The 13146-nt window shown below is 39.0% G+C and overlaps 1 protein-coding gene across 1 annotated transcript; it reads left to right on the top strand.

Annotated features, from left to right (window-relative positions):
- Nucleotides 1-4515: 4515 nt before the first annotated feature.
- LOC122668641 lies at nucleotides 4516-7390 on the top strand. Its single transcript, XM_043865179.1, has 5 exons — nucleotides 4516-5164; nucleotides 5962-6125; nucleotides 6246-6550; nucleotides 6677-7202; nucleotides 7310-7390. Exons 1-5 carry the CDS (start codon nucleotides 4516-4518, stop codon nucleotides 7388-7390), a joined length of 1725 nt encoding a protein of 574 aa, XP_043721114.1.
- The last annotated feature ends 5756 nt before the right edge of the window (nucleotides 7391-13146 follow it).

Raw genomic sequence — 13146 nt, forward strand, 5'->3', positions numbered from 1 at the left:
CTATGGGGTGGGGGAAGGTTGAACAAAATCATGAGTATTGGGAGGGGGTGATATCCAGATCCTTAAGCCATCTATAAATACAAGTCATTATATGGTTCAGTTCTAGTTTCCTTCCTTGGAAAACTAGCCTATTTCTAGCTTCCTAGATAAAATAGCAAGTAATAATGAAAACAGAGAAAAACCAAGTTAAGGATTGCTTATTAAAAATTTTGCTGGAGAAAAAGGAAACACAAAGAGATTGAAAAGAGAGGGGGTTTAAGAATTCAGTTTTGAGGCCAAGTGGTCCGGAAGCCCAGATATGCTTTGCCACAAGACAGGAGAGAAGTATGTGCCAAATAGATTCATTAGAGGCTTCGCACAAGACATACGTGGAATTGATGTCCATCCATGTTGCTAAAATTCCTCTAGTTGGTATACCTGCATTTATAACATGCCAGAAAAAAATTTTAAACTTTGGATGAATAGATATTTTCAAAAAAAAAATCCACCACTTGGAGAGATAATTATGCTTGTAATCATTATGGAAGGATAAAAAGTTAGCCATATGTTTGGTGGAAAATTTTCCATTGTTGGACGTAATGCACCACCACTGATCCTCGACCGAAGACAGAGGGATATTAGTAATTTTGTGAATAAAAGAAAGCGGAATAGACTCAGCAAGTAGAGAGGTATTCCAGGTTCCATTAATACAGAAATGACTTACCATATCATGCTTGAGGTGTAAGTTAAGGGAAGATGGAATGGAATCATCCTTAATGGTAGGGATCTAGGGGTCATTCCAAAAATCAGTCGAGCATCCATTACCTATCCGTTTGAAAATCATGCACCTTAACTTAGGAGACAGCCCGCAATACTATTCCAGGTCCGAGAATCCTGCTTAGCCATCGTTTGGGGATCAAAAATAGACCGATGGGGGAAATACTTGGCCTTGAGGGTACGGGCCCAAAGGGAAGAGGGTTGGGTTAGGAGTCTCCATCCTAATTTCAGGATCAAAGCCGAGTTTTGGGTAGATGCCTTTTGAATTCCCAAGCCCCCCCTAGGAAGTGGGTCTGCAAATCTTTTCCCAGGAAATGGAGTCAATTTCCTGGTTTTGGGGCTATTGTTCCAGAATTTGATACAAATAGAGTCCAGGGATCGACAAATTTTGAGTGGGAGGGAGAAACAGGACATGATATAGGAAGGTATAGAGGACATAACAGACTGAATCAGCACACGATGACCTGCAAAATTGATGGGCATATTGGGGTCCACAGCAATCAGCACAGAGGGAAGATATAGAGGACTAACAGGACATGATATACGAAGGTATGAGAGTCAATTTCCTGGAAATTTTTTTTTCGTATGAAGATTGAAAAAAAAAACCTAGCAATTGCAATTGTTTGGGGTTCATATATTAACCATCTTTGCAATTGCTTGGGGTTCTCTATATTTTGGTTTTCATTAGTTCACCTTTTCTTTTCCCTTACTACCACACGTGGTATGTTATTTGGATTTCAAAATTGATGGGCATATTGGGGCCCACACCAATCTTAACTCATGTGGCAAGTTTTAGCCCCAATGCATACAATCAAAGGGGCTGAGACTTGGGTGATTAAAAAAAAAGAAAAGATCCAATACATGGTGTCCACAAGAAACTTTACAAATTAGGGCTGCAATAGGGTCGGGTTGGGCCGGGCTTTTTAAAACCCTAGCCCATCCCTGAGTCACCTAAGCTGGGCCCAGGCCCGCCCTGACCCTAACGGGCCAAGCCCAGCCCAAGTCCGCCCTGATTGGCCCTAATTGGGTCGGGCTTGGCCTATTGGCCCTGACCCTGACCCTGGCTCTTTGCAAGTCCAGATGGAAAACAACTATATTCCACGGTATGATTAGGCAACATTATATATTACTACAATAACTACAAAAATGGTTTAACTTACCAACATGTGAAATGTTACATGTAATAAACCTGTATTGACCTCCTCCATTAGTCAAACCCACAATTCATGCCCCTCACTCGGCTCTTGCTGCAATAAGTTAATTAAAATAGCTGAATGTTTATATAGCAACACAATAAAGGGACGGATTCACATTAATCTGGTTATTTTATGAAGTTTCTTTTTCCTTGGTACAATGGTTAGGCCTTATTTTAAATAAGGGTTTTTTCCAAATGTCCCCCTGAAAATGGCCAAACTTACAGTTGCCCCCCTGAACTTTCACTAATTCCACATGCACCCCTACTTTCCAAACTAAGTACCACTATAGTCCCTCCCGTTAGTCAGAGACGTTATGTTATAACGGATCCTAGTTTTTGAACATTTATGGACCATAATGCCCCTTGATAGGGTAGAATGACCCATTTGACCTTACTTAAGCATATAACCTTTAGAGCAAGGCATATTCCTCTCCTACACTTCATCTTCGTGGCCAACCCTGCAACTCATCTTCCTCTCTTACACTTCATCTTCGCGGCCAGTGAGGGTACTAATCTCCTCTCGCTCATGCACTACATCTTCGCGGCCAGGTGAGGGAATTGGTGTCCTCTTGCATTTGCGCTTCATCTTCGCGGCTGTTCTTGGAGAAGAAAGGACCGACGATTGAAGTAAACCTGTAAGTCTTCATCTCATTACTACAACTTTCACTATCAGAGGACCTCATATACATTGTAAGTGAAAACCTCTAACAAACTAAGGTCTATCTCGTTGTGATTATTGTGTATACTAAAATGATGTTAAACTAGGGTTTTTTTTTTGTGAAATAGTTAAGTTTAATTTCAGTGAAATAGGTTTAGGGTTTATGTAATTTGTTATTCAATTGGTTCAAATTGTTATGATTTTGGTTTAACTTGGATATTTGGATCATATTTCTTTATGTAATTATTGCTTAATTTGGAGGTTTAGGGATCATATTTGGAGTTTGGGATCATACTCTGTTTCAATTATTTGCTGAGCTTGAATGCAACATCCCTTTAATTTCAATTGCATTTTTTGCTTATCATATCACCACTCCTTGCTCTTTGTGGTTCGAGCAATGCATGTTATGCATCTGTGGTGCATGCTAAATATGTTACAGAAAAGTTCTCTGAACTTTAAGCACGTGATATGTTCTAAATATTGTATATGCATCTATTGGATGACTTGATACCCTGTCAAATTTCACTATGTTTTATTGAATGAAGCTTCATCAGCACCTGAATGTTTAGGATCTAAACCAAACTTGTAGTCCTAGCAAGCTCTGAATTCCTTAACTTAGCTGATTCCATCTGGGATTGAACAAGCTTGGAACTTGCTTGAGCTTATGGTTGGGATATGTTTGATACTGAGCAGGTTTGGCTGGCTTGGTAGGTTGCCCAAACCCAACCCAATGACTTGAATTTGTCTGTTCCAACCCCCATCCTTCATGTCTGTGCTCATACTTGAAGCCACTAAATTTTTAAACTGTTTGTGTTCATGCTAGAAGACATTGATTTGTTAAATTGTTAAATCTGTTATAAACTGTATGCTTGAATCTAATATTTTGTTAAGCACTTAAGTTTTGTTTATGATTACAGGCATAAATTTGTTGAATGGCTAATACCATTTGCATGGTGGTGTACCATTATATGAAGGCTGAATCTAAATTGGTAGATGTGGATAGGTTTAGTTATCTTGAGATGATTGGGGATATATACAACTCTGTTTTCAGTCATATACCCAAGGGAATGTCTGTCAACTTTACAGTGAAATATGTAACATCCATGAAAGATGTAGATGTGCAGAGTGACAGAGATATAGTAAAGATGTTTGATGAGTTCAATGAAATGGATGATATACATCTTTATGTTTACAATGTACAAGTAACCGAGCAAACTGAATGTACTACCATCAATGGACACAAATTGGGAGTGATTGGTGGTGATACTATAATAGATCGGCCAGAAATGGGAGCAGAAGTGCTTACTCCTGTTGAGTTGATTGAGAGTCAAAATCAGAGACAAGCAAGTTTTAGTAGGCCACCAAAAGCTGCTATACGTAGGGGTGGTTCAATTGCAAGATCAGCCACACCCACAGTAGGTATGGGGGGTACACCCACAGTTGGGAGTATGAGTACACCCATTGTGGGGAATGCTACTGTGAGGACAGATTCTAGCCACATTGCTGTTCTTGGAGGAGGAATAAAAGTAGTTCGGTTGGTGTCTCATTTTTCAATCAAAGTAATGCAACATTGAGTGATACTGGTATGGCTTTTGAAGAGGTTGGCATGTCAAGTAGATGTGTAGGCAGAGTTGGTGTCTTTGTTAGGACTTCTAGCACAACTTCTACTACCATTGAGCAAGATGTTCCTGCAGCTAGTAATATACATGATAGTGAAAAAGGAGGAGATGAAGTGGAAGATACTGACACATCAGATGATAATTACTTGGCAGGAGAATCAGATAAAATGTCTGATAGTACAAGTGAAGATGATTCAAGATTTTAAGAAGAAGAAAATGAGGACATAAGAGAGTAGAAAAGTAATGAAACAACAAGTATAGAATGTGAGTCTGAAAAGGGAGAGGAAATGTTTGACATAGATGATGTTGTAGACCAACACATTGTACTGAGTGTTGGTCAAGAGTTTATAAATGTTAATCAGTTTGGAGAGGTGTTAATGGAATATGAAATTCAAGAAGGAATTCAAGTTTTGAAGAAGAAAAATGATAAGAACAGAGTCACTGGAATTTACAGTGGGAGAGGTTGTCCATGGAGGATTCATGCATCACCTAACAGTGATGGGACCACCTTTGTAATCAAGACACTTAACCCCAATCACACATGTCAGAGGTTTAGTATTAAAAAGGACGGTGTAACTGCAGCATGGATAGCAAAGAAATTGGCTTCCAATGTTAGGGCAGATCCACATATGAACATCAATGTAATGGAAGACTATTTAGCAGAAAAGTATGGTGTGAAAGCTAATAAGACTAAATTGTACAAGGCTAAATGTATTGTCAATGAAGAAACTGATGGCAGTCATACAAGGGCATACAAGAAGTTAGAAAATTATGGGCTTACGGTTAAGGAAAAAAACCCTGGGACAGAATTTGTGATTCAATACCAGAATGCAAATAGATATGGACAAGAGAAGCATGGAGTGATACTAGTAAATCCACAATTCATGCGACTGTTTATATGCTTTGATGCATATAAGCAAGGCTTCTTGAAGGGATGTAAGTCATGAACCCCAATATACACAGACCAATCAGAAGACGCCATGTGTCCCAGCCCAAGGAGATGGGTCACGCTAGAACTAGAGGAGAGCCAAGCACAGACACGGACCACCCCAGGCGCGAACCGGATCGAACGAGAGGCCACGGGCACCAATCAAGGAACGTTGCCAAGCGCGGATCGAATCAACGGCGCCAGGCGCGGATCACCACGGGCGCCAATTGAACGAGCGTCAATCAGGCGTGAATCCCCCAGGCATGGACCGAACGGGGGTCGATGGACGCGGATCACCCTCGAACAAGCAAGCACAGGTAAACAAGGACTCTAGGTTCTAGACCACCGCCTGTACAGTCCCAAATATACGCAAACACCAGACATCCTATCTACAACACCTCAACATCTATCTATCCAAGACCCCAACTCTATCAGGATATCACCTCCCATAGAGGGATAGCCACTCATGAAAGAACCCTGATACCCAGGGACTGTATCAGCTGCAAGGACTACTCACCATCACCTGGACTCTCCACACCGCCATACTCTACTATAAAAAGGAAGGTATTCTACTCCATCGATCATCTTGAATTTTATCATTCATCTATTTACTCAAAGAGGTCTAACTTAGGCATCGGAGAGTCTTAGGCCGGAACCACACCGGTTCTCCTTTGTCACCCTGGTCCTTTTACAGGTTACGGCACTCGAAGGGACCCTTGAACGATTTCCTGACTCAACAATAGGCCATTCATTGGCCTTGATGGCTGTCATCTAAAAGGAGTATATGGTGGAGTATTGGTTTCAGCAATTACAATTGATGGGAACAATGAAATATTTCCCCTTGCATATGATGTATCTGAAACAGAGTGTAAAGATAGTTGGTTATTCTTTCTTCATCAATTACTTGGATGCACTGGGACAGTCATACCTACTAGGGAACCATTTACATTCATGACAGACAAACAAAAAGTAAGTTGTCAGTTTGGATGTCATCTATATAATAATAGTTTATAATCTATTGTATTTTAAGTTTCATTTTTATTCCAAAAATTAGTTTATAATTTGTTATTTTTTTATTTTGATTTGTAGGGTCCGATTGAAGCAATTGGAATCAAGTTCCCAGTAGCACATCATAGGCACTGTAGTAGACATCTATATAATAATTTCAAGACAGAGTTTGGAGGTGGACCTGCATTGAGGGGATATTTTTGGAGACCAAGTAAATCATATAATGCTACTGGTTTTCAAAGAGCAATAAATGCCATGAAAGAGGAGAAGCTAGAAGCATATGAGTGGTTGATGAAGACTCTTATCTGTATGTGGGCAAGACATGCTTTTGATCACAGAGTCAAAAGTGATCACATTGCCAATAATATGATAGAGTCATTCAATCAGTGGGTTGGACCCTTCAGACCCAAGCCAATACTTACATTAGTTGATCAAATTAGATTGAAATTGATGGGTAGGTTTTAGAAAAGGTATGCAAAAGGTTGCAACTATGAACATGTGTTGACTCCCAGAATGAAAAAGAAGCTTGATGTGTTGCAGAAAGATATCAGGTATTGTCATCCAGTATATGCTGGAGCAGATGAATTTGAGGTGCAAGATGGTCTGAATAGTTATGTGGTTAACCTAAGAAACAAGAGCTGTGAATGTGGAGTCTGGGTAGCAACTAGATTGCCATGTAAGCATGTTGGTTTAACTAGTAATTGGACTAGGGTAGGAGTGTTGGATTATTGTCACTCATATCTGAATACAAAGAGAAATCTCATGGCCAATGGTGAGATGATTCATCCACTATCTGATGTGAAGCATTTACCTGACACTGCCTTGCTTCCTCCTATTTTGAAGAGGTCAATTGGTAGACTTAGTAAAAATAGAAAGAGAGAAGCTGATGAGCCACCTAAACAAGATAACAAGAGGAAGTCCTCCAGTATTAGGTGTGACAGATGCAAAGAATATGGTCACAATAGGAGAACATGCAAAGGAGGTCCAATTAAGGGTAAAAGAAAAGGGACATCCTCTTCTCGAAGCAGTGGTGTCAAGGTACATATTTAAAACTTCAAATGTTTGATTTTCATTATATTGTGTAAGTACTAGATTAGATTTTATTTATTTTCTAATCTCTTATCTGTTAGTGATGCATTTTTTAGAGGAAGAGCATGGCTGAAGAGCCAACTCTCTCTCTCTCAGAAGGTTACAAGGTCTTCTCAAAATTCAACTACAACCTCTAATGTAGCTGAACAAGATAAGGCTTGGGCAGAAAGGTCAAGGAGGGCTGCCCAAGAAAAGACAAGGAGAGCTAAGGCAGCAGCCCAACAGCAAGGTCCAAGTTGATTTGGTATGTATCAGTTTGCTTAATATGCTACTCATTAGCAACATTGGTCAAAGTTGATGTATAAGCAAGGACTTATGTGTTTGATTTGATGTGATTCATCCATGTCAAGGGTAAGAATTGTTGCCAAAGGTTATTGGTTGCTGTCTAGGATGGAGAGTTGCGGTCAAGGATGGAGAGTTGTTGTTAAGGAGGGTGTTGCTGTTAAGGATGGAGAAGTTGCCAAGGATGAAGTTGCTGTACTATGAGTGGTTTTATGTGTTTAGGGTGTTGTGTATGGTGTTTTAAAACAATGAGTTGTTGTACTATGAGTGGTTTTATGTGTTTAGGATGAAGTTGTTGCAAGAACAATGAAGTTATTATGTGTATGTTGTTTGAAATTACTGAACTTCCATGATTATGACTGTAAGAGTTGAAATTACTGAACTTCCAAGAGTATGACTGTAATTTGGAATATTTCAATCAAGCATTCAAGCTTCAAATTTGAGCTGTAAATTGATCTCTGTATTCCATGTTGTTCAAATGATCCATCTCAGACAGAAGAAATGTCTTTGCAAATGTTTGGAATTGATCCGTAGCATATCACAATTTCTAATGTGGTTGTGTAGGATGTTTTTCAGCTTCAGCCATGAGTCTGTGACATCCAATAATGGCCAATGCCTTTGTTGTACCTTCTATTTCTAGTTTGGTTATAGCTTGATCTAGGAAATAGAGCTACACTCTCAACTTAATAGTATCCCTTAAAAATAAAAAACCAATCTCCAGAAGGAATTTACAGAGATTATTTTCCAATCCTTCAGGGATGAAGTGGGTTATAGAGGATTAGTTTTGGATGTTGTGATAGTGGTGATTGGTTTGATAATTACTGTTTCTGGAACTTGGTCTTCTCTGTTGGAGATTTTCTCTGTGTCTAGAGTATGAGGAGAAGGAAGAGGTTATGAGAAGTTCAAGTTCTCACTATAGTTATTGTAGATCCATCAATAAATGCCACATTAGTACACTACACTACACTTGTTTATCTTTCTCCTTGGAATAGTAGTAGTGGGAGGAACATCAAATGAAGCTAAATAGAATTTTAGCAGAATCTGTTCAGTGTCCCTATTGTTAGAAAATATATTTATTTATGTTGCAATAATATTACTGTTTCTGAATCTTCTCTGATTCTTCAGGGCTGGATTCCATGTTGTTCAAATGATCCATCTCAGACAGAAGAAATGTCTTTGCAAATGTTTGGAACTGATCCGTAGCATATCACAATTTCTAATGTGGTTGTGTAGGATGTTTTTCAGCTTCAGCCATGAGTCTGTGACATCCAATAATGGCCAATGCCTTTGTTGTACCTTCTATTTCTAGTTTGGTTATAGCTTGATCTAGGAAATAGAGCTACACTCTTAACTTAATAGTATCCCTTAAAAATAAAAAACCAATCTCCAGAAGGAATTTACAGAGATTATTTTCCAATCCTTCAAGGATGAAGTGGGTTATGGAGGATTAGTTTTGGATGTTGTAATAGTGGTGATTGGTTTGATAATTATTGTTTCTGGAACTTGGTCTTCTCTGTTGGGGATTTTCTCTGTGTCTAGAGTATGAGGAGAAGGAAGAGGTTATGAGAAGTTCAAGTTCTCACTATAGTTATTGTAGATCCATCAATAAATGCTACATTAGTACACTACACTACACTTGTTTATCTTTCTCCTTGGAATAGTAGTCGTGGGAGGAACATCAATTGAAGCTAAATAGAATTTTAGCAGAATCTGTTCAGTGTCCCTATTGTTAGAAAATATATTTATTTATGTTGCAATAATATTACTGTTTCTGAATCTTCTCTGATTCTTCAGGGCTGGATTCCAGAGTTCCCCTGTGGCATTTGTAGTATCAATTGTAAACAGAGTAGTCTACTGTAATGATATTTAGATTGGATGCAAATGGTATGGAGGTGGCTTTTTGAAGGGTTTTTGCTTTCATTTGGAGTTTTGTTTTAGGGTAGGGTTTTTACTAAGAGGATAATAGATCCATATTAGGTAGTTTTAGGGTAGGGCTTCTTCCTTAGCTGATGTTTAGGAGGACCAAATGGAACTTCAGTTCTATTCATTCATTCAAACCACAAAGTTTTTAATGACATACTAGGATCTACATATTACATCTTCAGAATAATGACAACAAGGTTCACTAGAAATAACCCTAACATAAATCCACACATTAACTTCATTGTCTCATTTGACTTCACTAGAGCCTCATTCAGACTGTAGAGCTCTTCCTTACTCTGTGGCAGCATCCTCTGTTGCTCTTCTGCAATGTTTTCACCCATAATCTTGGACCCCATAATGTTTGGTGCATCATTGGTGAGAGCAACTTGACTTGGTTCACCCATTTGACCTAGATCACACCGTTGAAAGAAGTTGCAACCACCTCTGAATTTGTCATCACAACTGTAGTAGGGTCTGTTTGGGTTCTCTACTGAGTTCGAGACCCTCACAATAGTTCTTTTGCTACAATGACATTGCTTGAAGGGTAACTACAAGTACCTTGATCTGCTTTCATTCACACTAACAGCAGACATATTCCCTGCAAAATTATCAACTACAATCATTTAACATTCAATCTTAACATTTTCTAGGGTAGTTAGACAGGACATTAGGGGAAAGGGAAGAAGCCTATGTGGACATTTGAAGCATGAAGAACCTTAGGATATTCGGATGTAAGGGATGGGGATGAATTATAGAGTGAAGGCTTTGAAGCATTACCTTTTTTGGTCTCAACAGCAGCAAAAGGAAGTCAGCAGCAGCAATAGAAGGTCTCACCAGCAGCAGTCCCACACCACCAGCAGCAGCCGCACAGCACCAGCTTGTCCTCTCAAGTAGCAGGTCCCAGTAGCAATGTGCACTCAGTCTTAGCTCCTCTCAGTCGCAGTAGCAAGCATAGTGGTCACGCCAAGCATGGTGGTCACAGCAAGCATTGTGGTCGCCAATCGCCAAGAGAGAAGATAGCTAGGGTTTGGGGGGTTAAATGAGTTGCAGGGTTGAGTTGCAGACCTAAAGCTCGATTCCCTCTTTTGCCTTACTCTAAAGGTCATATGCTTAAGTGAGGTCAAATGGGTCATTCTACCCTATTAAGGGGTAGAATGGTCCATAAATGTTCAAAAACTAGGATCCGTTATAACATAACGTCTCTGACTAACGGGAGGGACTATAGTGGTACTTAGTTTGGAAAGCAGGGGTGCACATGAAATTAATGAAAGCTCAGGGGGGCAACTATAAGTTTGACCATTTTCAGGGGGGCATTTGGAAAAAACCCTTTAAATAATTATATTCCTTGATCACTTGTATCATAACTTCAATTTTTTTATAAATAAAGAATTTGTTTCACAGAGTACAACCCAGAAATGATGCATCAATGAATCATAGAGCACATACTAGAATACTAACACAATAAACAAATAAGGTATAGAAATTGTACACACCATCTATACATTATTTTACTTCCAAAACCTGAAGAGCAGCTAGTTCTAATAAATAAAGTTGATCCCTCAAAGTCCTTACTTGAGAAAGCCCAGAAAAACCTCCCTTTTGCCAAATTTAATGTTCTCTAAGCTTGTTCTAACGTCCAACAAAATTTGATCAATACTAGGATTATAAGGTATCAAGACCATGGCCAAGATCAGGGTCAAAATCAGGGTCAAGATCAAGGCCAAAATCAAGGCTAAAATCAGGGTAAAAAATCAGGGTCAAAATCAGGGTTGGGTTGAGCCGAGGTCTCAACCCTGACCCAGCCCAACCTTGACTCAAGACCAGGAATTTCTGGCCCTAACCCGCCCTCAGGGCCAAAAATCTTTAGTCCAGGCCCTATTCGGGCTCAGGGCGGGCCAAACTTGCAGCCCTATTACAAATGAACAATTCATATTGTCCTCTATCCATCCAATGGGTAGAATTCCATCAGACATTTATTTATTTTGGATTAAAACATTTATTTTTATTGGGAGAAAGAATGTTATCTGGTCGTGTTGCTTCGGTCACGGGTCCTAGGTTTTTATTTATTTTTTTGGTAAGAACAGGTCCTAGGTTTGAGTACCCATGAATGAAGCGTTACATGAGATGAGGGGAGGCTTCATGTATCCGGGTTTTCCTTAGGGCCCAAACCATAAATTCGGACAGGTTCAAGTGTTTCCTCCAAAAAAAAAACTCTACCTGGTGCATGCAGCCCCTACGCCCAGACACAAGACTAAGCAAAATGACCTCCGTGCCCCCATGGAAAAGTGAAAATTCCTGAGAGCATGATGGTCATTTTGCAAGGCCCTGTGTCTGGGCGCAGGGACCACGCGCCGTAAGCGCCCAACTAACGTTCTCTTTTACTCATTTATTTGATCCTTCTAAGTAACTTAAAATGCAAGAGATAAAAATCAACTAGATAATGGACTCATATAATTGAGGATGGCCACGGAATTTGATATATAGATTACCCAATGGTTGCAATATAGAGTAAAAGGTTTGAAATAATCAAAATTAGTCGTCCTTAATTTTCCCCAAAAAGGACAACATCAGTACTTGCAATATTAAGGGGAAGGTTTTCATACACGGCTGTGTGTAAGCCGCGTATGTGAGAGGGTCTCTCACAAAGAAATGGAAAAGTCATAAATCCCCACCCATTAATTAATGTCTTGAAACTCCCACCCTCTCACATACATGGTTTACACGGCCGCATATGAAAACTTTTCCCCAATATTAATAAGTAAAAATGTTTCATAATTAATGTAATAACCTTACTGTAAATATATAATGAAATAGTAATTTCATCTACAAGCCTATTAACCATATCCATCGAGCAAGAAAGAAATGAATCCTATCTTGAACTTTAACAACACCATTAACCATCTTACTATATTCCATTTTTTTTCCTTTGTTTTTGCTTTTTGAAAAAAAAAAATGATATGTGATATGTTGCTTGCAACTAAGGGTGTGAAAAATCAAACTGACATGATTGAAACCATACGACTGAGTGATTGATCGAACTTTTTATTGATTTTGTTAGGGATGTCAATTGGTTCGGTTTTAAGTTATTGGTTTGGTTCTTTAACAGTTTTGACCCTAAGGTGTTAGGACCAGAACCAGACCAACAAGCTAATAAGTTTCAAACCTGACATCCAAGACCATTAGAAATCAATAATGGACTAAAATCGGTTGAACCGACAGTTATAAGCCTTCGTTTAGTTTTTGTAAATGGAACACCTTATCAATATGATATTGATCTAACCTAATACATACAAAAGCCAAAATATCCGATCACAATTGGAACTGATTGTTTGACACCTTTAGTCGCAATGTGAGAAATGTCATTCTTGTTAGTTCTAGCCCTATATATATTTTATTTTTTTAGGAGTGAGTTTTCTTTCAACATGGACATTCGACGATGGGTGGGATAACTACGACCCCAGAAAATAGAGAATGGGAGAGTCCCATCATATGGTCACATCACTAGTCGTGAGTGGTGAGGGGATCCTTCCTCCCTATTGGTGAAGGAAAACTTTCACCATTTTTGTAAATCTTTAATGCCAGGTTGGTTCCATAGTTTATATTCATATTTGTTTAAATTTTAATTAAAAAAAAATTAGCATCATAATGAATCATAAATTATGCCCGATTATGATTAGTTGAAACATCT

Source organism: Telopea speciosissima, chromosome 7, assembly GCF_018873765.1.
Source record: "Telopea speciosissima isolate NSW1024214 ecotype Mountain lineage chromosome 7, Tspe_v1, whole genome shotgun sequence".
Taxonomy (NCBI): domain Eukaryota; kingdom Viridiplantae; phylum Streptophyta; class Magnoliopsida; order Proteales; family Proteaceae; genus Telopea; species Telopea speciosissima.